The following is a 25,128-nucleotide window of genomic DNA, read 5'->3' on the forward strand; positions in this document are numbered from 1 at the left end:
GCGGCCGCACGTCCCCCGGGAGCGGGGAGGGGAGCCGGGCTCACCGCCGTGCCTCCCCCGGTCAGGAGGGAGCCGGGAACTCCCGCGGCACCAACTCTGCGGAGCTCGGGGTGCCCGGATCGCCCCTGACCGCCGCCGGCTGGCGAGGCGCGGGGCACCCAGAACCGGCCGGGCCGGGGCCTCCTTCACGGCTCCGCGCCGGGCTGCCCGCAGGATGGGGCGCAGGATGGGGCGCAGGATGGGGCCCCGGCACCGCCTCGCGGGGGTCGGCGGGGGCGGGCGCGGCTCGCGTCGGCCACTACTCGGGGGTCTCCGGTTTCCACCCCGCCCCCGCCTGGCACCCCCTCCCGCCCCGGACTCCGCTTTCCAGGCCGGGCTCTTCCCTGCGGACCCCGCTCGCGGCCCGGCGCGGCCCCTCCCCCTGCAGCGCCCCCGCCCCGGCGCCCGCGCCCCCGATTCGCTGCTGACTCGGTGTCTGCGCGTCCGGCCGGGCGCCCCGGGAGGAGTTTCCGGCGCGGGGCGGGGCGGGGCGGGGCGGGGCGGCGGGTGGGCCCCACCCCCCAGTTGAGCCCGGCCGGGCGGACTCGGACTCGTCAACTTCAGAGGCTCGGCGGCGGCGGCGGGCGCGGACCAGTGCGCGCGGCTCCGGCGGCTCCAGCTTCTCCGGCGGCTCCAGCGGGCCGGGATGGGCGGGCGGCCGCGCGGAGGACTCGGGGGGCGCGCGACGTGACCACCCGGACTCGAAGCCCGCCCCGCCCCCGCCCGGCTCGCCGGCTCCAGGGTCGGCTCCGCGGGGCCGGGCGGCGGAGCCGGAGCCAGAGCATGCGGGGCGCGGCGCGGGCGGCCTGGGGGCGTGCGGGGCAGCTGTGGCCGCGACCCCCCGCCCCGGGCCCGCCCCCGCCGCCGCTCCTGCTGCTGCTCCTGCTCCTGGCCGTGCTGCTGGGCGGCGCGGGCGCGCAGTACTCCAGCGACCTGTGCAGCTGGAAGGGGAGGTGAGTGTGCGCGGCGCGACCCCGGCCCGGCCCCGTCCCCTCGCGTCCCCTCCCGTCCTGGGCCGGCCGAGCGTGCGGGGGCGCGGCCAGGGGCGAGCGCGGGACAGAGGCTCCGGGGGCCGCTCTCCAGGCCCAGTCCGGTGTCCACTGTCCCCCGCCCCCGGTTCTAGAACAAAAGAGCCTGCGGCGTCCCGGTCCCTGGCCCGGAGGACGCCCGGGGGAGGCGCGCCTGCAGCGCGGCAGGGTCGGTCCCGGCTCCGCGCGTGTCCGAGCCTCGGGGGCCGCCGGTCCCGCGACCCCATCCCGGGGGCAGGCGGGGGTCGGTGCTCGGGCCCTTCCTTGCAGGCTCCGGGAGTTGCGCGCCCCGAGGCCGTCCCGGGCCAGAGCGGGAAGGGGCGGCCGCGTGAGGGAGCGGCGGTTTCGGGGGACGGGCACGGACCGCAGCGGGGGCCACTTCTGTCTCGGGGAGCCGCGGGCGGGCACCTGTGAACCGGGCCGAGTGCGGCTCCGGCCGGGCCCCCCGCCCCTGCCCCGTGAAGGTCAGGCCGCCCTTGGCCGCGGCGCGCGCTGCGCTGGGCGACACCCCCCGCCCACCCGCGGTGGCCGCCGAGGACTTTTTTTTAACTCAAGTGTGGCCGCCGAGAGCAGCGCCAGCCGCGAGTGCCCCTCGGGAGCCGCCGCTGCTCCCACGCGAATCCAGGGCACCGCGGCCGAACCCGCCCCGCGCGAGCCTCGGAGTCGCCGGTTCCGGAGTTCGCAGATGCGCGGGGACCCGAGTGACGCGCGCCTCCCGGAAAGCCGTGGCCGGGCCGGCCTGGGCCCGGGTCCCGCTTCCCCTCGGCCCGGTCCCCCGCCCGCCGGCCGCCGGCCCCGCCGGGCCCCGAGTCATGCGGTTATTTCGAGCGAAGCTGTTTTCCGAGAAGGTCGGGGCAGAGCCGGTGCGGGGCTGGTGTCCGCGGGGCAGGCGCGGGTCTCCCCGGAGCCGCAGCCTCCGTTCTCGGTCTCTGCGAAGCCACAGTCACCCCCCAGCGGAGCCTCCCGGGGAAGGGGCGCCGCGGTCACCCCCCAGCGGAGCCTCCCGGGGAAGGGGCGCCGCGGTCACCCCCCAGCGGAGCCTCCCGGGGGAAGGGGCCCCGCGGTCACCCCCCAGCGGAGCCTCCCGGGGGAAGGGGCGCCGCGGTCACCCCCCAGCGGAGCCTCCCGGGGAAGGGGCGCCGCGGTCACCCCCCAGCGGAGCCTCCCGGGGAAGGGGCCCCGCGGTCACCCCCCAGCGGAGCCTCCCGGGGGAAGGGGCGCCGCGGTCACCCCCCAGCGCCCCCAGCGGAGCCTCCCGGGGGAAGGGGCCCCGCGGTCACCCCCCAGCGGAGCCTCCCGGGGAAGGGGCCCCGCGGTCACCCCCCAGCGGAGCCTCCCGGGGGAAGGGGCCCCGCGGTCACCCCCAGCGGAGCTCCCGGGGGAAGGGGCCCCGCGGTCACCCCCCAGCGGAGCCTCCCGGGGAAGGGGCGCCGCGGTCACCCCCCAGCGGAGCCTCCCGGGGAAGGGGCCCCGCGGTCACCCCCCAGCGGAGCCTCCCGGGGGAAGGGGCCCCGCGGTCACCCCCCAGCGGAGCCTCCCGGGGGAAGGGGCCCCGCGGTCACCCCCCAGCGGAGCCTCCCGGGGGAAGGGGCGTGGCGCTGGGAGGGAGAGTCACCCCTGAGAGCCGTGGGCGGTGCCCGGCTGTCCCGGGAGCGGCCGCCTCCCTTCTCGGAGAAGCCTCCCCGCCGGCCGAGCGGGGACGCGGGAGCTGAGGCTGGGCCGCGGGCGGATGGAGGTCTGGGGGAGGGTCGGCCGGGAATGCTGGCGCCACGAAGCTGGCTGGGAGCCTCCGAGGCTGACAGCTCTTCTGGGGCCGCCCTTGTCCCCGCATAGTGATTAAATTCCGGCTCGCTGCCTCTGCCTGGCGGGTCAGTGCACCCCTCAACCGAGGCCTTGGGGCGTTCTGCTTCAGCAGACCGAAACCAGAAACGCTGCCCCGCCGCCCGGGCTGAGTTTGTTGAGAAGGAGCCGGCAGCCTTTTCAGGGTGTCAGGGGACTGTGTGCCCGGTAGGAGGGGGCGTCTCCTGGGGCCCAGAGGGCGCAGTAGGCAGCCAAGGGTGGGTGGGAGGCCACCCCTCACCTCCAGGGGCGGGCGGCTCCTCCAGCCGGGTGATAGCAGCGGGACAGGAGTGTTTTGCTCTCCAGGACCTGTGCACCCTCCGGTCTCCCTGGAGGCTGGCCTCAGACTCCCCGGAGGGCCCCCCACCCCCACCTGCAGAGCCTGGCAGAGGGCAGCTGTGAGGGCTGCTGTAGTGCAGGTGTGATCTGGAGGGGACACGGGGCCTGGCTGTGTTTCTGGGGCATAAGTGAGGCTTCCTTTTGTTGTAATCACTGCCCCATTGATCCACACACTTCACAAATCAGTGACAGAGACTCGCTGTCGAAACTGGAGTGCACTGGCCTGCCTGCGACCCTCCAGTGTTTGTGACTTTTTATCAGCTGTCCTGAAGAAGCACAGGGTGGAGCGAGCACTGGTGTGCTGGGTGGATTTTCATCCACTGATAGCAGGAAAGTTGCCCCTCATGACACTGGCCACGGCATTGACAGCCTCTGTTGCTGGGTTTTTGTTCTAAGCAATTAAGTAGGAGATGATGAAACCTTTCTCCCGTGGGGGGAGGCAGGACCAGCGTCCCGTCTTTATCAGCCAGTGGCCATAAAGGTGGACCATGAACTTTCCCACTTGTGTCAGCCCAGGCATCGCAGGTGCGGTCACACCTGGTTTGTCTCTCATGCAAGGTGGGGAAAGGAAAGTTAACCTGCCAGTGGGTTCAAAGCCCTTCCTGACTTTCATACAGGAGCCGGGCATTTTGTCCTGGTGACTCAGAGTTGTGGTGTGTGGGCTGGTGCCTCAACAACCCTCCAGTGCACCTGCACTGCCTCCTTCAGCGAGTCCCTTGATTCACTTGGGATTTGTCCTCATTTCCATGAAGGTGCCCCACAAGCATATCCACCTGGGTGGTAACCTTTGCTGACTTTTAAAAATGCATCTGTTGAGTCTGTTTGTCTAACATCAAATCAATCTTGCCAGTTTCCTAAAGTTGGACAGAACCACAATTTTGTCTGCACGGTTTAGTTTTATCACAACAGAACTGAGTGTGTGTCACCTGCATCTCCTGTGAAAATCACAAAATGCCCTCATCCATGACCATTAAATATGTCACATTTTTGCAATGCCAGCAATTTTGCATAAACAGACTCTGTTTTCAGGTTTGCTGAGGCGCTGGATATTTGGAGGTGAGAACTTTGAGGCGCTCGATTTTCTGGTAGGAACCAGCACAGACCGTGAGTCTTGGACTTCGTGCCGAGGTCTGCTGGGTCCCAGGCTGAAGGACGCATTGTTTTACTTTTTTTTTGTTTGTTTTTTAAATCTACACGGGTCTTGTGCATCACATGCTACTTATTTTAATGTGAAAATTCCCATGTCACGGGCCTAGCTGGAGTCCCGTTGGTCTGGATGTTTCGCAAGAATGTGAGAAGAGAGGGGAGCAGGCCCTGCGCTGGGTGCAGACCCCTCTGAGTGGGCTGAGAAGACGTTAGGTAAAGGGTGAGGTAGCCGGGTGCCTTCTTTCTTCTGTGTCCACCTTCGTTTTGTCCTCATCCTCTTTTTGCCCAGTGTCTTCTGAGTGGGTGGAGCCAGGTGTGCCCACCAGATGCGGGTAGCATGTGCTAGGCTAGGATGGCCCCAAGGCTCAAGTTGGCCTCCCCCTGGGCAGAGGTGGGTTGGCTGCCTGTCCCCAGGAGGGTGCCCTCCGCCCCTGCTGATTTGTGGCTGTTCCCCTTCCCTGCTCAGATGAAGGCAGTACTGTCAGAGGTGACCAGAGCCCACTCCCTCGAGCTTCAGGACCCCCCGGGAGGAGGCAGCGCGTCAGGACGGTGTATGTGGAGAGAGGGTTGAGGCTCGGTGCACGAGCAGGGGCAGGAGGACAGTGGCCTCGATGCCAGAGACGGGAGGGAGGGACACGACGATGAGGCTGCATAAGGAGAGAACTGACTGTAGCCGAGTGTGTCAGCCACTCTTCACTGAGTCCAGTTTCCACACAGCACGATCATCATGCCCTTCCCCACATACGTGTTAGATAAGCTTGTGTGAGCTTTATGGACTGTAATTTGTGAGTCTGTTCTGGGTGTGTGATCCTGGCAGCCGGTGCGACCTGGCCACTCATGACCTAGGGTCTTGTGGGGGTGGGGAGAGGGTGAGGAGGGGTGCACCCCTCGACACCTCCCTCTGATGTGGCCTGCAGCCTATGAAAAGTGAGGTTTGGGGGCCGAGAGTGTGAGTCAGCAGCAGTAAATGCAAACCATATGTTATGCATTTTCTCTGCTGCGGAAAGAGTTTCTGGTGACTCGCTCAGGCCAGGGCTCTGGAAAGAGCATTGCTTATTTCACATAAAAATCCTAAGAATGTGGGTGAACCTGTCTGAGATCTGCTCAGAACCCAGTTTCATGTAATAAAACACTTAGTTGAAGTCACTGGGTTAGTTCCAGGCCCACTTGGTGGTTGTGATGTGACTGTTAGCCACGAGCTGGCATTTACATTAAAGTGTGGAGAAGAAGTGTAAGGTTTTTGATGTTTCAGTTTCTCGAAAATATAACTGTTTCTATTCAGGACCTGCGTCTCCAAGGGTGTAGCACACTTCATTTTTTTCTGTTTAGCATTTATGGGGTGAACTTAGCTTGCTCCTCACACAGTAGTCCCCCACCCGAATCCTCACCCTGTGGAGGAAGTTCACCTCGCTTTTGTAGTGAATCTTGCTTTAATGATAGCTTATTTTTACAAACACTGTCGGCAGTGCAGGGTCTTCAGGCTTGCAGAAAACGGTCAAATCATTACTTTGAAAAATGTGCAAACATCTATGCTTAATTAGGTGCTAAAAACAAAACTCATCTAGAATCTCCTTCCGCCTAAACTGCCAACCCTCTGGATTAATTTAAAAGCTGCTGTCTGGGCAAGTTGCATCCCAGGGTTCCTCCTTCACTCACCTCTAGCGTGGGGTCCCACCGTCACTTTACCTCTAGCGTCCCAGCCCTTGTGGTCATCTGGAACCAGAGTTGGTGCACAAGGCCTGCTGGTGTTTCCATGATACTCCGTGATATTCCGGAGGAATCCATCCCTTCCTTGGGGCTCCCTCCCACTGCCCCGGCACCTCCAGCCACCCTGATTCAGGAACACTGCAGAGATTGGTGTTTGACACTATGGCAGCAGAGGCGCAGACTCTGAGCGTTGGAGGGTGTCTGGAGAGCCCGGGGGCCAGCACCACCTGCACTCCTGGGAGCTCGGCCCCACCCTGGCTCTTGGTGCAGATGCACTGGAAGGAACTGGGTGGGGCCCCTGTGCCGAAGGGCAGAGATGGCGCCGGCCTGCTCACGGGCAGGGGTCCGTGTGGCACCTGTGGCTGGCAGCGGGTGGGTCCGTGAGCTGCCATCATTTTGAGAGGTGTTGTCCTTACTGGCTGTCTGTGGGTGTGGGTGGGGTGTGTGCTGGGGGCAGGAGCCTCAGCTCCTGGCCTGGCTGACGTCTCTCTCCTCTGCAGCGGGCTGACGCACGAGATGCACAGGAAGGAGGTGGAGCAGGTGTATCTGCGCTGCGCGGCGGGTGCTGTGGAGTGGATGTACCCGACAGGTGCTCTCATCGTTAACCTGCGGCCCAACACCTTCTCGCCTGCCCGGCACCTGACTGTGTGCATCAAGCCCTTCAGGGACTCCTCGGGGGCCAATATTTATTTGGAAAAAACTGGAGAACTGAGACTGCTGGTACCGGACGGGGGTGGTAGGCCTGGCCGGGTGCAGTGCTTTGGCCTGGAGCAGGGCGGCCTGTTCGTGGAGGCCACGCCGCAGCAGGATATCGGCCGGAGGACCACGGGCTTCCAGTATGAGCTGATTAGGAGGCACAGGGCGTCAGACCTACACGAGCTGTCTGGTGAGTGTCCTGCCCAGGGCGGGGGCAGCGGGCTGGCACGGGCTCCCCTGTCCGGGGCAGCGGGCCTTGTCATTGTGGGACTGTGATTGGTAGGTGTCTCTGATTTCTTCCTGCCCCCTCGTCTGCTCAGCCTTGGTGAAAACCCTCCTGTGTCTGTGCTTCGGACATGACGTTTTACCCAAAGAACCCCACGGGCGACTGGGGTTTGGGGGCACTGGCGCCCGCAGAGGGGCCCTCCTAGGGGTGTGACATGGTGTCAGGGGGTGCGGGACGTCCAAACTAAACCATCTTTGAAATGCAGCCTTTCCAACTAAAACCACCTTTGAAAAGACTGGCCCATCTGGGTTAGTGTTCTGGGTGGCATGGGCTTGGCGAAGCGGGGCCTGTCTCCCGGGAGGTGTGTCTGGGGAGCACGGCGAGCATCCCCCTGTGGGCGGCTGGGCCAGTGCTGGGTCGGACATGCCCCCGTGCTTGTGGATGGTGAAGTGCCTTTGAAACGGGTGCTTTTATCATTCAAACTGCCCTGGGAATTGGCTGGGTGTTTCTGGTCGGCTAAAGACCCTGAAACGTCAGTTTTTGGGTGGGAGCTGAGACTGACTCAGCCTGGAGCGGTGCTCAGCTGTGATGCCCAGAACGTGGGGCCAGCCCCGTCCCCAAGGGGTCTTGTGGGTATGATAAGCAGACACCTTCCCTGTGTGGCCAGCAGGGAGTGGAGTTGTCACGTGGCGTCTGTGGACGCCTGTGCTTGGGGGAGAGGTCCTTTGTGGAGGGCTGCGTTGGTCTCTAGAAAATTCTGAGGGTGGACACCAGGAGGCATGAGGTCCTGGGAGGCACCTGTGGGCTGTGTGACCTCCATGGTCTGTGTGGCCTCGGCCTCGGGTGTGCAGACTTTTATCCTGAATGGGAGCCCACGTTTTTGTGTTCTATGTTCTTGGCCTAGATCAGTTTTCCATCTCTCTCTAAAATCTCTCCCAAATGGACTGGTCATTTACAGAGTGAGCGTAGGACCGTCTGCCTGGAGTCCTCACTGGCCCATGAGCTCTGACTGCCCCTTGGGCCTCAGCACCCGCAGGGCTGGACGCTGGTGCAAACTCAGCTGTGCTGTGGTTGGTTGCACGCTGGATAAAACTTTAACCACAGCGGCCTTTATCTCGGTCAACAACAGTTATGGTGGGTGGGAGATCTGGGGGAGGGGGCACCAGCCTTGCTCTGGGGGTCCTGGAGAAAAACTCACAATGAGACAAAACCTAGAGAAACCCAAGCACCAAGTTCAGTCTTTCTAACCGGAGGTGAAGGTGCCAGGCCAGATATTAGGAACCTGCGAACACTCTGCTGATTAAAGTGATGATTGGTTTTGAAGACGTTGGGCTTCAGGTCACGTGCTCTGTGGCCTGAGCTTTGTTCTGCTTCTGGGTGAGATTCTTAAAGAGGCTGCAGCACAGTCAGTCCCTGCCATGCACGCCTGGACGTCCACGCGGCACAGGCCCGATTTCGACATTTCCAGTGGAAAGTCAATGGTTCTGCTTGTCAGCTGGGGAGACCCTTATGGAGCCTGTGAGCTCCTTTGGGAACACAGACTTGTCTCTCCTGCCTCTGGGGGTGGAGTCCGAGGCCTCCAGGCCCTGTGTAGCCTGGGGCGGTGGGCGGGTTTGGGAGAGGAACAGGAGGGTCGGGGCTGAGCTGCCTTGGGTCCTGTGGGGCTGCAGGGAGGCAGCGGCCTCTCGTGAGGAGTGACTTGAGCCCCGAGGGACCAGAGCAGTCATTTGGCCATGGGTTCTCGCTCGCCCTCCGTGGGCCTCCTGGGCCTGTGGGGTCCTGCGCAGGACTGTGGCCCAGGACGTGTCAGGCTGGCTTGGGGGTCCCAGAACTTTGCTGTGTCCTGTGAGGCAGGTGCTGGGGTTTCCTTGTTCACACCTGGTGACCCTGTGGCACCTGCTTAAACCGAGCCTGAGGTGATTTCCAGGGCTCTGTGCGTGACGGGTTGTCTATCTGAGGAAGCAGACGTGCAGGGACCGTCGGAACTGAGGACAGGGGCCCAGACTCGGAGGTTCACCGGGGGCCCCGGAGCTGGGACCCACGCCTGGCGTCTCCACAGGAACAGGCACAGGTGCAGGGCCCCTCCCTGGGCTGAGCACCTCCAGGACCCTCACGAGAGGCCTCTCCTGTCCTGATGGGGTCGAGGGGCAGCAGGGATCTGAGGAGGTTGATGCATTATCGCCTGTCCCCAGGGTATTCGCCTTTCATCAGGAAACGGGGGCCCCTAAGCCCTTAATGCCGCAGGAATGGGTACATAATGTGGAATGTCGGTGCCGGCCATCTGGCAGCAGTGGCGCTGTCCCCTGGGCGAGGCCGGCTCCCCAGCTCTGTCCAGCCAGCGCCGCGGTTTCCCTTGTCTCTGGTTCCTGCACTTGCTGCAGCTGTGAGAACCGATGGAGGCTGAGCCGGGCAACGCCAGCCCCGCTGAGCCTGAGGTGTGCCTGTGCCTTTCCTATGCCTTTGGCCTGGCGTGGGCAACCTGCTGAGAGGTGGACGAGCTCATCTGTGAGTCAGAAGGTCCAGTTTGTGCTGATTTAGGAGGACAGAGGCTCCATGGGCTGGAAACCCAGACAAGAGATGGGGTGTGAGCCGCATCCCCTGCCCAGCCAGGAGGAAACCTGCTGCTCTGGTGGATCTTGTAGGCATGATCATGGCACCTTCGTGCTCTGTAATCGGCTTCCTTGAATAAACTCTGCACTGATAACGTGGAGTTGGCCAGAACACGGGCAGGCTGCTTCTGCAGGGGCACAGACGGGGCCAGGCGGGAGGGGACCCGGCCCCAGGACCTTGGGATTTGGTTACCTGTGGGCAGGACCTCCCACCCCCGCACTGGCTGCTTCTGCAGGCGACACGGATGCCTTCCTTGGATGCTGAGGAAATCTTGCAGGATGGGAGGGGCAGAGAGTGGACAGGTACAACTCCAGGCCGTGCCCAGACCTGTGCCCAGCAGACCTGGCTGAGGCTGTGTGGGGCTGCTGTTCCCACGCCAGTGCATCCGGGAAACGGGCACCGCTCAGTGGCTTGGGGAGTGTGGGTGGGGGCTCTGTCTGGTTCTGGGGAACACAGACCCGGAGCAGTCCAGGCAGGTCCCAGGATTCCAGTCTGTCCTTCAGCTTCTCCCAGGGCCATGTGTCAAGTGCTCCTGGGTTGGTCATGTCTGCTTGGAGCTTGGGGTGCAGGCCCCAGTGAGCAGGTGCCCAGGGCCGGTCAGCGGCGTCCTGGACACAGACAGTGGGAGAGGAGGGGACGCAGCCTTGATGCTGATGGTGAACACACAGTGCCATCCCTGGCTCTCCAGGATGCCGGAGTCCTGCAGCGTCTCAGGGGCCTCAGCGCCCCCTCCCTTTACAGTCCTGCCCTGGCTGAGCCCGTAGGTGAATGACCAGCTCGGCGGGCACGGAGCCCCTGCCGATGAGCCCCCTCCGGGAGCTTCAGAGTTTGGAGAAGTCCTTGATGGTGGGAGGGATGGGTGGAAAAGTGTGGAAGGTAATTCTCATTATTTCCTGGAGGCAGAGGAGAGGGGCTGATTTTTTCCAAGGCGTCCCATCTCTCGTCCATCTTTGGCTTCCTGCTTGGTGGCTTCTCTCCAGCCACTGTAATTTTCATTTTGACCATCTCCAGGCTTGCGGAGAGGAAGGGTGTGGCCCCTGCCAGCTTCCTCACCAGGAAGAGGGAGGGAGAAAGAGAGGGAGGCGGGGGAAGGGCAGGGGCCGTGGGGCCAACACCCCCGGGGCCCCCCAGTAATGGACTGCAGCCTGGAGTGCGGCCTCACTGCGACGGTGACAATGGCAGCCTTGGGAGCTCGGCCTTGGGTCCTTGAGCCCACGGGAGCCCACCCTCCACCCCTACCCACTGCTCCCTGTTCTTGGCTCCTGTGAAAACACCTTGTCCCCGTCACCAGCTCCTCTGAAAGCAACGTGTCCCCGCCTTCCCCCGTCATCAGCTGCGTGGGAGACCCGGCAGTCCTGGCCACAGAGGTTTCCCGTCAGAACTGTGTGAGTCCCTCTGGCTGTCCTTACCTGGACAGTCCTGCCAGACCGGTCGGTGTCTGTCGTTCTCAGCCTCTCCTCGGAACCAGCCGGTCCTGCTTTTACTACGGCACCGCCTCTCCGCTTCCACCTGCTGCCCAACCTAAGTCCCCACAGCAGCTTCCCCAACCCCACCCTGCTGGTCCCTCCCACCCTGTTCATGCCAGCTCCCGAGTGACCGTCCTGAGATGTCCACACCCCAGCCCTCCCCTCCAACGAGGATGGACCAGGATTCCAACCCTTTGCCGACCCTCCCCGCCACCTGGAAACTAGACGTGATGGGTCCATGACCAGCGCATTCTGCAGCCTTTATGAGCCTGGCTCGTGTTAATAATTGTCTCCAGATCGTCTCCTGGAGTCCACCCTGTGTTCTCCGTGAAGGTGACCTCTGCTTTGTAAAGCTCAGAATCAGAACAGGGAGGTCTCCAGGGTGCTTGTTACTAGCTCAGCTGTCGATGAGTCGTCTCCAGAGGCTTTCAGCAGGTGAGGCTGCAGGTGCTGACCGCCCCCGGGCCCCACACCCCCGCTGTTGGCCGGGTGAGCCAGGGCGGGGTACGCAGGGCACGTGAGGGCAGCATCTCCATCCTCCCCCTCAGCCATCCGCTGAGGTCGTGGGGCCGTGACTCACAGACGGTGATGAGCTACGGCTTGGATACGCTCGCACGCCCAGGCCCCGGGGTGGGACGTGTGCGGCTGGGTCTGTGGGCTCCCTCGCCCCAGGGTGGGACCCACACACACCCTCTGCCCCAGGGTGGGAGACACACAGACCCCCCGCCCCAGGGTGGGACCCAGATAGTACCCCCCGCCCCAGGGTGGGACCCACACACACCCCCCCGCCCCAGGGTGGGAGACACACAGACCCCCCGCCCCAGGGTGGGAGACACACAGACCCCCCGCCCCAGGGTGGGAGACACACAGACCCCCCGCCCCAGGGTGGGAGACACACAGACCCCCCGCCCCAGGGTGGGAGACACACAGACCCCCCGCCCCAGGGTGGGAGACACACAGACCCCCCGCCCCAGGGTGGGAGACACACAGACCCCCCGCCCCAGGGTGGGAGACACACAGACCCCCCGCCCCAGGGTGGGAACCACACACACCCAACTGCGTTGCCGACTGTGAGGATGGGCTTTGGGCATCTCCTGCCTCCTGCCCTTGCAGGACCACTTGGCCCAGCCCAGCTGCCACGGCTGCCCAGCCAGAGGGTGCTGCCCAGTGAGCGGACCCTCTTGTGGGCTGTGGTCACCAGGCATCTGTTGTTGACCAGCTCGCTCTCAACTGAGGCCACCCTTAGTCACATGAGTTGCCCTGGGCTGGGACCTCTGGCCCTGTGGCCACGGGGCAGGTGCTGGCCGGGGATCAGTCTCACCTGTGAAGGATAAAAATGCTGCCTGAAATTTGAGTCCCCCCAGCGCTGTCCTGGCCCTCCCTGGCCTCTGTCCAGCACGTGTCTGCGTCAGGCCCACCATGGTCTGCAGGCTCCCAGCCGGCGAGTGGGATGGGGGTCCACATAGGTGAACCAAGTGTCGAGGGTGGGCCACACCCCGGGGCCCCCATAGAAAAGCCCACCGGGCAGCTTCCAGCTTGCGAGTCAGGAGGCCCCAGTGGTGGGGGCTGCAGTGTGAGTCTGTACAAAGCAGCGGGAAGGGGATTTGGCCAGAAGCTCCCGTTCTGCAGGGTTGCTGGGATGGCGGAGGCGCCCCCAGTGCCAGGCTGGTCCGGCCTCGAGGTGCCCCCAGTGCCAGGCTGGTCCAGCCTCGTGCCCCCAGTGCCAGGCTGGTCCAGCCTCGAGGCGCCCCCGGTGCCAGGCTGGTCCAGCCTCGAGGCGCCCCCGGTGCCAGGCTGGTCCGGCCTTGAGGCGCCCAGCAGTCTGTGCCCGCTCTGCAGCTTCTTTTTCCTGATAACTTAATGGAAGCAAATGCAGGAGGAGGTGGGTGGGCCGGTGAGTCAGGCACTGAGCCCGGCTGGGAGGCGCCCTCACCCCTGCCTGGTGGGAAGTGCTGGCCTTGTCTCTGGGTCCCTCCTACCTCCACCCTGAGGGGCCCACAGAGACCTGCACTTGCCCAGGGCAGTGTAGACTCCAGGGTCTCCATTGACCATATGTGCAGGCCCTGAGGGTCCCTGCAAGTTCCTGACCCAGAAGGAAGTTCCTGACCCCAGATGGCCTCTCTGAGCAGCTGTCCCCACCTTGGCCAAGGTGCCAGGAATGTGTGCTGCCCTGTCCCCCGGGGCCGCCAGTCACCAGCAGCCAGCTCAGACCCACACTCATCAGGCAGGCGAGAGCTCAGTTCACTTCAGTCCAGCAAGGACAGCCGGCCAGGGGTGCAGACGGTGCTAGCTTCTTCCAGGGCCGGCGAACCCCACGTCAAGGCTGTCCCAGCTCTTGGCCAGGGACATTTCAGAGCCTTCAGAAGGTGAAACGGCACCGGGGAAACCAGCGTCATTGAGATTTCACATCTCAAAGCTTCTGTTGAGTTAGGAGGCTCAGAACGGGGAGGTGAGGCCTTGAAACCTGCAATAAGAGCAGATAATAAAACCGTGTTTCCCAAGTCCGTCCCGGGTGTAGGGACGCGTGGTGCAGGTTTCTGTTTCACAGTGGCCCGCCCGTCTGAGTAACTGGGGCGAAGGGCAGGGCGAGGGCTGGGCCCCGGGGAGAAGGTTGTTGAGAAAGCCTGGTTTGGCTGGTGCGGGAGCTCATTCTGAGACACCGCTGTGCTCTCTGCATTCTCTGGGGGAGGCTGGGCCCTGCAGGCTTCAGGGGCTTCAGAGGGGGTTCTGTGAGCAGGGCTTGGCTCGAGAGCCGTTTGGGGTGTGTGTCTCATCCCACGGCCAGGTGGCGTCTGGAGAAGGGGCTGAGTCGATGGCCCTGACTGGATCTCTGCCCTGTTGGGTGAGGCCCCACACCAGGGGCAGGCGGACGTGTCGCTGCCTGCTCAGGGATCCCCTTCCTGGAGTCTCGGCATTGCTGGCCCTTCCAGCCGCACGAGGGATCCTGTAGGATGTGACCCTCCTTTCAGGTGCCGCTGCCGTCATGGCCCAGGGAAGTGGGCAGCACAGCTGTGGGGAGTGTCTGCCCTTTGAGGGAGCTGGGAAGTGAGGGTGGTCCCGGCATCATGAGCCGTGGAGGTGGATTAGGGGTGACTCCAGAACGTGAGGATGGCCCCAGCATTGGCATTGTGAGCCGTGGAGGTGGGTTGGGGGTGACTCTGGGAAGTGAGGGTGGTCCCGGCATCGTGGGCTGTGGAGGTGGGTTGGGAGTGACTCTTGTCCGGTGGTGAGGGGCACGGTTTGAGAGAGCTAGGAAGTGAGGGTGGTCCTGGTGTTGGCATCGTAGGCTGTGGAGGTGGATTCGGGGTGATTCTGGGAAATGAGGGTGGTCCCGGCGTCATGAGCCGTGGAGGTGGATTAGGGGTGACTCCGGAAAGTGAGGGTGGCCCCAGCGTTGGCATCGTGGGCCGTGGAGGTGGGTTGGGGGTGACTGGGAAGTGAGGGTGGTCCTGGCGTTGGCATTGGGGGCCGTGGAGGTGGGTTGGGGGTGACTGGGAAGTGAGGGTGGTCCTGGCGTTGGCATTGTGGGCCGTGGAGGTGGATTAGGGGTGATTCTGGGAAGTGAGAGTGGTCCCGACGTCATGGGCCGTGGGGTAGGTTGGGGTAACTGTTGTCCCGTGGGTTCGGTTCAGCCCCGGGAACCGGGGCTTTGCATTTGCATCAGGCATGAGAGTGATTTCTCAGAGTCCGGCTCAGCTGCACTGAGGAGGTAAGTGGGGAAACAGCACAAAGACCCCTCCCCACGAAGGCCCTGGGACGTGGCTGGACTGAGGGTCTTGCTGTCAGGGCACGTGCCCATCATGGCCGAGTTGCAGGTGCCTTTGGTCCAGGTGGGGCTGAGGGGTCCCCTGGGTGAGACCTGGCGTGGCTGAGGTTGTGTTTTCTGTCTCCTGCTCTGCCGGCCCCTCCAGCACGTGCCGCTGACTCACCTTGGAAGTGGCGCTGGCCAAGAGGTGCCTTGACGTGGACACCTCCCTGACTTGGCTTTGCTGAGTGTGACGATCTTTTGACTGTGGTGGGTGGCATCCCAGAGCCTGCCCCATCCAGGCTGCTTCCTGACTCTGCCTTTCTTCCCCAGCCCCGTGCCGTCCCTGCAGTGACACCGAGGTGCTCCTAGCCGTCTGCACCAGTGACTTCGGTGAGTGTCTGCTTGGTAGCTTCAACCTCCTGTGTGCCTGGTTCCTGCCACGTGGAGCTGTTCGGGCCCATGGCCCAGGACAGCCTTCCGGTGCTGCGTGGACCCTGCTGGAGGGTTACACGCCATGGAAGCCCTGGGCTTGGCCCTCCACCAGCCCTGGGGACAGGGACTCCACTGCCCACACTTGGAGGGAGCTGGGGGTTGTTTTAGGTGATTGTCAAGCATTTTCCCATTTTGTAAATGAGATCATTGCTCTTCGAGGGGACTCTTGAAGTCCGCTGTTTCCCAGCAGCTTGTCTTGCTGAAGTGCTTTGTAAACAGCATTTTATCAGCAGCCCAGAGCAACCCTGGCCTTGGACACTCCCTGCCCCTACCAGAGTTCACGCTGTTCCATGCCTAAGGCTCCCGGTGGCTCTGCAGCTCTGCAGGGGGAGCTTTGGGGTCCCAGGGCTGCAGCCCCTTTGCTTGTGGCATTTGCACAGACGCTCTCTGGGAAAGGTTTGGCCTCCCGTGTGGTGCCGTGGAAGCCGTGTCCTGCAGGGCCTCCACTCTGTACTCCACCTCCAAGCTCAAGGACGGGCCCCTTCTCACTGCTTTCCCGATCCCTGGCATGGAATCGGGGCCCGGCAGGGGTCTCCAAGTGCGGCCCTAAGGCTGCCCCCATGCCCACCCTCTCCTCTGAGCAGCACCGGGTCTGTCTGATCAGGACACAGAACTGCAGGGGCACCCTGTGTGTCAGCTGTTCTGACTTGACAAGCATCTGATACACACCATGGTGTTTGTTGTTTTCCTACTTACGTGTCTGGCCGTTGGTAGAGAGAGCACCTGTTCTCTGACAAAGTCTAACTATCTGGGACACCCCTTGGCAGCTTCCTGCTGTTACCTTGTACTTTTCTGTGGGAATTTCCATGCTAGATGGCAGAGTCTGGGGTCAGCTACCCGTTCCAGTGCCCGACGATGCAGGGGGATGGCGGAGGGGCGGTGGCCTTGCCGTATGCCTGCTCACTTCCTGTCTCCATCTCCTTTCCCGCACAGCCGTTCGAGGCTCCATCCAGGAAGTCACCCACGAGCCGGAGCGGCAGGACTCAGCCATCCACCTGCGCGTGAGCAGACTCTATCGGCAGAAAAGCAGGGTCTTCGAGCCGGCACCCGAGGGCGACGGCCACTGGCAGGGGCGTGTCAGGACGCTGCTGGAGTGTGGCGTGCGGCCAGGGCATGGCGACTTTCTCTTCACCGGCCACATGCACTTTGGGGAGGCGCGGCTCGGCTGTGCCCCGCGCTTCAAAGACTTCCAGAGGATGTACAGGGACGCCCAGGAGAGGGGACTGAACCCGTGCGAGGTTGGCACGGACTGACCCTGGTGCCCAAGCTGTGGACGTTCTCGCCACACTCAACGCCATGAGCTCCCAGCCAAGGACACCCTGGCCAATTGGAAATGCTGTAAAATGCAAACTAAGTTATTATATTTTTTTGGTAAAAAAGAAATGTCCATAGGAAACCAGCTCCTGTGTCTTAAAATGCCTTGGTGTGCCATTTGATACTGTTCTCTAAAGACGTTTTGAGTCACGGCGTCCGGCCTGGTGTTGGGGGAAGCGCTGGCCATTGGGCACAGTGGACGTGTGAAAAGGTGCCATTCAGAGTTGTTATTCTCATGACAGAAGTTTATGGAGCCAAATAATAAGTTTTTTATTTTCATTTTATTTTTAAAAAATGAGCTTGGCCAGCTGTAGTCCTTTTCGGGCTGCTAGTTGTTTCCATTCCAGAGAATAAAGACCAGGATCCGACCAGCTAGGAGCCAGTCTATCTTTTGCCAGGTTCGGTGCCCACGGCCCTCGTTCAGGGCCGCGCTAGACATACCCCACAGGCGACACCCTGCCTCAGCAGACGTGTCTTGCTCCTCCCGGCCACTGTCCATCAGCGCCTGCTGCTGCATTTCCATTAATTCAGGTCCTGCCCTGTGGCCCCAGCCTCCCCAAAGTGCAGGAGCCCACAGCAAGTCTCTGGATGCCTGGGAGCTGGTCTGAACCTAAATTGGTGACGCCATGTCCCCAGAGGATGTGGCTACCAGAACAAATCACCACCAACTGCAGGCTGAGACAGCCTCGCTCTGAGTTCCTGAGGCCACAATCCAAAGTCGTGGTGTAGGCAGAGCCTCTCCCTCCAGGGGCTCCAGGGAGGGCCCTTCATCTTCTCCTCAGCCAGGGAGGGCCCTTCATCTTCTTCTCAGCCTCTGGGGGCTCCAGGGAGGACCTTCGTCTTCTCCTCAGCCAGGGGAGGGCCCTTCATCTCTCCTCAGCCTCTGGGGGCTCCAGGGAGGACCTTCGTCTTCTCCTCAGCCAGGGGAGGGCCCTTCATCTCTCCTCAGCCTCTGGGGGCTCCAGGGAGGACCTTCGTCTTCTCCTCAGCCTCCGGGGGCTCCAGGGAGGACCTTCGTCTTCTCCTCAGCCTCCGGGGGCTCCAGGGAGGACCTTCGTCTTCTCCTCAGCCGGGGGAGGGCCCTTCATCTCTCCTCAGCCGGGGAGGGCCCTTCATCTTCTCCTCAGCCGGGGGAGGACCCTTCATCTCTCCTCAGCCGGGGAGGGCCCTTCATCTCTCCTCAGCCGGGGGAGGACCCTTCATCTCTCCTCAGCCGGGGGAGGACCCTTCATCTCTCCTCAGCCGGGGGAGGCCCTTCATCTCTCCTCAGCCGGGGGAGGGCCCTTCATCTCTCCTCAGCCGGGGGAGGGCCCTTCATCTCTCCTCAGCCGGGGGAGGACCCTTCATCTCTCCTCAGCCGGGGGAGGGCCCTTCATCTCTCCTCAGCCGGGGGAGGACCCTTCATCTCTCCTCAGCCGGGGAGGGCCCTTCATCTCTCCTCAGCCGGGGGAGGGCCCTTCATCTTCTCCTCAGCCGGGGGAGGCCCTTCATCTCTCCTCAGCCGGGGGAGGGCCCTTCATCTCTTCAGCCGGGGGAGGCCCTTCATCTCTCCTCAGCCGGGGGAGGGCCCTTCATCTCTCCTCAGCCGGGGGAGGACCCTTCATCTCTCCTCAGCCGGGGAGGGCCCTTCATCTCTCCTCAGCCGGGGGAGGACCCTTCATCTCTCCTCAGCCGGGGAGGGCCCTTCATCTCTCCTCAGCCGGGGGAGGACCCTTCATCTCTCCTCAGCCGGGGGAGGACCCTTCATCTCTCCTCAGCCGGGGGAGGGCCCTTCATCTCTCCTCAGCCGGGGGAGGACCCTTCATCTCTCCTCAGCCGGGGGAGGGCCCTTCATCTCTCCTCAGCCGGGGGAGGACCCTTCATCTCTCCTCAGCCGGGGAGGGCCCTTCATCTTCTCCTCAGCCGGGGGAGGGCCCTTCATCTTCTCCTCAGCCGGGGGAGGACCCTTCATCTCTCCTCAGCCGGGGAGGGCCCTTCATCTCTCCTCAGCCGGGGGAGGGCCCTTCATCTCTCCTCAGCCGGGGAGGACCCATCATCTCTCCTCAGCCGGGGAGGGCCCTTCATCTTCTCCTCAGCCGGGGGAGGGCCCTTCATCTTCTCCTCAGCCGGGGGAGGGCCCTTCATCTTCTCCTCAGCCGGGGGAGGCCCTTCATCTTCTCCTCAGCCGGGGGAGGACCCTTCATCTCTCCTCAGCCGGGGGAGGCCCTTCATCTTCTCCTCAGCCGGGGGAGGGCCCTTCATCTCTCCTCAGCCGGGGAGGACCCTTCATCTCTCCTCAGCCGGGGGAGGGCCCTTCATCTCTCCTCAGCCGGGGGAGGGCCCTTCATCTCTCCTCAGCCGGGGGAGGACCCTTCATCTCTCCTCAGCCGGGGGAGGGCCCTTCATCTTCTCCTCAGCCGGGGGAGGGCCCTTCATCTCTCCTCAGCCGGGGGAGGACCCTTCATCTCTCCTCAGCCGGGGGAGGCCCTTCATCTTCTCCTCAGCCGGGGGAGGGCCCTTCATCTCTCCTCAGCCGGGGGAGGACCCTTCATCTCTCCTCAGCCGGGGGAGGGCCCTTCATCTTCTCCTCAGCCGGGGGAGGGCCCTTCATCTCTCCTCAGCCGGGGAGGGCCCTTCGTCTTCTCCTCAGCCGGGGAGGGCCCTTCATCTTCTCCTCAGCCGGGGAGGGCCCTTCGTCTCTCCTCGGTCTCCGGGCCTCCAGGTGCTCCTTGATGGTGGCCGCATCGCTCCCGTCTCTGCCTCTGTGGCCACATGGCTTCTCCCTGTGTCTGTGTCCAGATCTTTCTCTAACTAAGACATTGGTCACTGGATTGGGGCCCACACCAGTGACCTCGTCTTCACCTGAGTACGTCCTCAAAGACCGCATTTCCAAATAAGGGCACACTGAGCGGTTTCGGGTGGACATGAAATTTGGGGTACGCTATGCCCCAGCACAGGGGTCCCTGGGAGTGTCAGTTAACCAGACCTAAGACTGTATCCCCATTTATGAATCAGGCAGTTCCTCCTGTGCAGCTGCTAAGAGCAAAGGGGACCTGGGAGAGGCTGGTGTGGTCAGTGGGCACCATGCCAGCCATGCCAAATGCTCAGGTACCCCGGGTAAGTACTGTATGCCAGCTCATGTGTGCACCGGCTCCAGTGTGCGCCGGGTCAGATCTGAGCCAGTACATGTCTACAGGCTCCCACAGGTCACAACAAGAAGCAGGTGCTTCTGGATGAGGACTTGAAGCAGCAAGGCTGGGGCTGGGCCAGGTCCCACTGTGGCTGCTGGACCGCCCACCTTTGCCAACAGGGTGCCACAGCGCAGGTGCCCAGCCCACAGTGGGGAGGCAGAGAACCTGCTCCTGGAACCTGGGTTTTTTGGGCTGGCTCCAGGGGGTGTTGACTGACCGGAGGAGGCTGCAGAACAAGAAGGTCAGGTTTCAGGCTGGCGGCCTCTCCTTAATTACAGGGATGCTGGGGTAGGCCAGAGCCTGCTGTCAGGTGGAGTAGAGGTCACGCTTCATGGGAGGCTACTGTGTTTTAAGAAGTGCCTGTGGGCTGGGGGGCTTTTGGTCCAGAGTCTAGGGGAAGGCAAAGCTTACCAGAAAGTCTCCACTCCGGGGTGGGGGGCAGGTGCTGAGGTGGGAGGGCTCCAGGAGGCTGTTGTGAGAGGCAGCCTCGGGGCCTGTGGGTGGGCGCCTGGTGCTGGCACACGAGAACCTTCTCCTCTCTGGCCTGTGAGCCTAGTACCACGAGGGAGCCTCCCCCAGCGGCTGCTGGTTGCAGGGCAGTGGGAAGATCCACATTTCCCAGCAGCTAAAGCGCCTGACCTCCCTCTGACCCATGCCCTCCTGCTGCCCAGAGCCTCCAGGTGTCAGGCCACAATGCGCTCAGGGACCCACCCTCCCTTAGTGCCAGCTCCATTTGTCCTGCTCCTCCGACACCTCCTCTGGTCCAATCCCAAGGTTTTAAGAGGCCCGGACGCCTTTCTCACCACATTCTTCAAACACGCTAGTGCAGGGAGCCCCAGCCTGATGGGTTTGCCCAGTAGTTGGTGGTCACTGCACTCCCTGGTCTGTTTGCAGAGGGGCAGCCTCACCTCTCCTCCACAACCCTGCCAGGCAGGGCCCCACATTAGAGCTGGGGACAGAGGGACTCGTGAGGACGCTGGACCCAGTTTTCTCCTCCTACCCATGGGATGCCTCAGGCCCCTGTAGTTCATGGATGCTCAGGGGTGTCCGCCTTCCTCCCACCTCCGAGCAGCGTCAGTCAGGGCCCCTGGCACAGGCCCCTGGGGGACCCACGCCTGCCTGCCCTGCTTATTGGGGTGCCAGGGAGCCCCAAGAGCCATGTGTGGACCCCCCATGCCCCACTGCCGCAGCAGGACACCCTGATGGCACTGGGGCCTCATCTCTTCACTGGGCCAGGACAGGGCTGTGAGGTCCAGCTGCCTGCTCAGCTCTGGGACCTGCCCTCCTGCAGGAGCCCACGGCCGTGAACATGCGCACAGTGGATCCACATGTCCTCCGAGGAAAAAGAGAGGGTCAGGGTTGAGTGTGTGGGTGCTAAGGGGTGCAGAACTCACTTCTAACTATGAGGGTCGAGGTGGGCTTCACAGAGGAGGTGGGCTTTGAGCCACGCCTGCAGCCCGGCATCTGGAAGTGGCTTCCGGGCTCTCCCTGAGCTCTCTCCTCTGCAGGACCCCCCTGCCTGCAGATCTGCACCCCCAGCTCCTTCCTGGGGACTTGATATCATGGTCCTGCCTGACACCCCAGGGGTGAACACGACACCCAGCCCTGAGGGTTCCCATCTGCTGGGGGCATCTGACCTGGGCAGGCCAGGGTGGGTGGCAGGGAGCCCAGTGGGGGCAGGTGCAGGTGACCAGGGGGAGACTCACTAGGTCATCACCAATGCAGGGGGTCCTGGCTCACTGGATTTTGCCACCAGAGAGGGTTGGGGAGCTCCACACAAAGGCAAGGAGGCCGGGGCTCAGGGGGTGACTCGTCTCCAGAGAGCGACCAGAAAGGCCATCGGAGTGCAGCGCAGCCCGCGCTGTCCTCGCTGAACACTTGGTCCTGCCCTGGACAGCAACTGCTTCCCCTCCAGGGTGGCCCCCATCGTCCCCCACGTGCTCCAAGAGCAGCGAGACTTTCCCAAGACAAGTCGGAGGCTTCGGAGCCCTTGGGGGTGGTGGCTTCTCCCCGTAGCCCCATATCTGTCAGTCCCCCCATAAGGGAGGGGGGTTGACAGGCTCCTCCTTGCTCCCAGAGTGAGGATCGCCTCTGCTTTTCCGGCCCCCACTTGCCCCCTCCACCTGCCGTTTTCCCTCCGGGGAGCCCTGGAGGTTTTCCAAGAACTCTCCGGGTCGAGGGGGCAGCCTGTGCTGGGTGGTGGGCGGCCTCCTGCCTGTTGGATGCCCAGACACCTCCACCTTTCACCCTGGGGGTCCAGTTGACTGATGGCCACGACAGAGAAGCTGAGAGCAACCGCAGCCCACAGCTCCACGCTGGTCCCCCATCTGCAAACGCTGGGCCCCATGGGAGCTGTGACTCGGTTTCCCGCTTGTCATGGGGCTGGCCGAGGCCCCGCGTGTGCAAGCCATGTCATGTTGGGCAGGAATGTGGCCCGTGTTCACATGTGTCTCTGTGTGTGTGAGAGAGAGGCGTCAGCTGGGACGCTGGGGTGGCAGAGACAGTCCCGGCTCACCCCTCAGCCTCCCTCGACCTCGACTCCCCCCACGTATGGAGCCACCCCCTTCCTGGCTCTCGCAGGAGTTGAGCTTCCTCTGCTGCGAGGGCTTTGTCAGAGGTTCCCTGTGGTTCCAGAAGGAAAGCTGGCTGCAGGGAGGGCCGGGCACTGGGCACCCTGTGGCTGAGCCTCTGGTGGAGGCTGCACCGCTGGGTTCCCAGACCCCCTCCTTGGCCCCCCCCCGGCCCCCACTGCACTGGGAGGACCTGCTGAGGGGCCAGAGTCTGGCTTCAGGTCCCACGGGTGGGGGCGGGGCCCCTCATTAGCACTGCAGCTGACACTGAGGGCGTCCACCTCGCTAATTGATTAAACTGTTTAGAAACCAGGCCGGCGTGGTGGGAATTGGCCCCAGCCGGGCCATCCGCTCCCCTTCTGTGCAGGCAGCGGCCCCCGGAGTTCATCCGTCAGGCGTGTTGGTGGGGTCTCGGCCCTGGCCGCCCTCGGGAACCCTTCTTTGCTCCTTTGTGTGGTCAAAAGTGGTGAGGGTCCTGAGAGGAGCTGGTGAGACCCTGGGGTCCTCCTCCCTGACCACTCACTGGGCAAGCATGGAGGGAGGCCTACTGTTCCCGGGAACCTGCCTGCTGGGATTAAACCAGCCCTTGTGAAGGATGGCAGGTGGGTTCCTCATTACCAGGAGGGCACGGGGCTGTGAGCAGAGGCCCAGGAAGCAGCGCTCAGAGGCCCAAGAGCCTTCTGTTATCCTGGGATTTTCTGCGCCTGTGACCTCAGCCTCTTCCTTCCTCTCCTGTGGGATTCCCCCAACACCCCTCCCCTCACGCCATTCCTTCCCCCACCATGCCCCTACCCCCAGGTCTTCCCTCTAGGACATCAGCCCGGGCTGAGTCCTGGGAGAAGGGCCGAGCCTTGGTTCCCAGTGCAGCCCCTGTGCCAGCACGCAGTGGGTGCTGCCCCTGCTGGAGGAGCGGCCTGGGGCCTGGTCAGCCCTGCTGGTGTCTGGCCTGCAGCCAGCACGGGCTCTGCCATTCACCCTTGGTTCCAGGTGGGTGCCCACCCAGGCAACCTCAGAGCAGAGTAGGCTGGGCTCCGGAGGTGGGGGCGGCCACTAACAGCAGGAGGTCGTGGCAGTGCAGCTATGGCAGGGGTTCTGAGGGGCAGAAGCCAGGAGCGGGACGTGGGGACGCAGACCTGCAGGGAGGACGCCGGCTCACCCAGCGGGGAGGGGATGGCTGCCCAGGGACCCTGAGCTGCCTGTTCTGCTCCCCCCACTGCTGGGACAGGGGCCCCACGGGGGATGCCAGGGAACGTGAGGAATCTGGAGTCAACACTGGGCCACTGTGTGCTGCCACCCAGGCGGGCCGTGATTTATAAAAACAGCGGAGGCTTGGCTGGTATCAGGGCGGTGAGGTCACGGCGGCTGGGGGCTCTGGAATTTCTTCAGAAGAATTTTGCTTACCAAGCCACATACTTTCCTGGCCATCAGCTTGATCAGGGGCAAGATGAAAAATACGCTAAAACACAAAGAAACAAAAAAACACCAGGCTCCAGTGAGGGGGAGGGCGCTGGGGGGGGGGGGGGCGGAGGGCCCAGGGAGGGTGAGGGGCTGGGAGCCACTCTGCCCAGCGCTCTCCGCCCAGAAAGAGCCCAGCGCCCCTTCCTTTCCCCTTTTAGCACTGCTGAGCTGGACTAACATGTCCAACAAGGAGCTTTACTAAAAACTGAGGCAATAAAGAAAACACAGATGACATAAAAATAGTCAAGGGCACATTCTTGATGGTAGATAACTGGTCTCTGGCTGCAGCGGCTGCCAGGTTGGGTGTTGGCCACGTTGGCTGGGTCTGCCAGGCCCACCCACAGGCGCTGCACTTCCCTGGGCCTGACAGGGGCGTGGCGGGTCTGTAGGCGGGTGGACGAGGGTGGCAGGACCCGTGAGGGGCGTGGCGGGTCTGTGGGCGGGTGGACGAGGGTGGCAGGACCCGTGAGGGGCGTGGTGGGTCTGTGGGCGGGTGGACGAGGGTGGCAGGACCCGTGAGGCGATGTGTGTGCCGTGCAGTGGGGCTCTGTAAGAAGCAGCTTGGGCAGGGGCAGACCGGGTGGTGCCCACGGGTCTCTGTCCACCAGAGCCTCTGTTCAACCTCAGTGTTGCTCTGGATGTGGATAGGAGGAGACACTGTCTGGGCCACAGACCAGGTGCTTCCTTCATCCTGACCACACCTGCTTCTGCCCAGGAGACGCTGCAGGGGCCGTGTTCCCCGCCCGGCTCCTCTTGAGTGGTTCCCAGGCTCCTCCTCTACCTGGTTCCACCTGGAGCCGTGGGGTTGTGCCGGGGACGCCTCGCTGCAGCTGCAGCTCAGGGAGAAGTCACTGCTGGGGCTTCTGCCTCTCCGGTGCGAGCTGAGCTCCACTCAGGTCTGGACTTCTGCGTAGGGAGCTGTGCTTCCCAGGGTGGTGGGGAGGGGTCCCTGGTCCCAGCCACGGTGTGTCCTTGACCAGGACACTTGACTTTTCTGCCCCCAGAAGGTCTTGTCTGGACCTCCAGAGCCCCCAGACTTGCTCACTTGGCTCCACTTCCAGGCAGGGTGCCCTGGTATTGCTGTTGCTGGCACCTGCCGTGCCTTGGAGGGGTCTCCAGTGGGACCTCTGAGCACGGCTCTTCCTGTACCTTGAGAGGTGAGCAGAGGGCGTTTGTGGGAGAACTGGAACCTGGGGAGGAAAAACCCCAAGGCAGGCAGAGACTGTCCCTGCAGTCTGTCCAGTGACCCACCGAAGCTGAGTGGTGTAGGACATGGAGGC

At 63.2% G+C, this 25,128-nt stretch overlaps 1 protein-coding gene across 1 annotated transcript; it reads left to right on the forward strand.

The window, feature by feature from the left end:
* Positions 1 to 601: 601 nt before the first annotated feature.
* METRNL (meteorin like, glial cell differentiation regulator) lies at positions 602 to 17,018 on the forward strand. The gene is made up of 4 exons (XM_030923506.1): positions 602 to 992; positions 6,599 to 6,984; positions 15,175 to 15,234; positions 16,270 to 17,018. Exons 1-4 carry the CDS (start codon positions 823 to 825, stop codon positions 16,587 to 16,589), a joined length of 936 nt encoding a protein of 311 aa, XP_030779366.1. The 5' UTR covers positions 602 to 822; the 3' UTR covers positions 16,590 to 17,018.
* Positions 17,019 to 25,128: the final 8,110 nt, after the last annotated feature.

Source organism: Rhinopithecus roxellana, chromosome 19 (assembly GCF_007565055.1).
Source record: "Rhinopithecus roxellana isolate Shanxi Qingling chromosome 19, ASM756505v1, whole genome shotgun sequence".
Lineage (NCBI taxonomy): Eukaryota > Metazoa > Chordata > Mammalia > Primates > Cercopithecidae > Rhinopithecus > Rhinopithecus roxellana.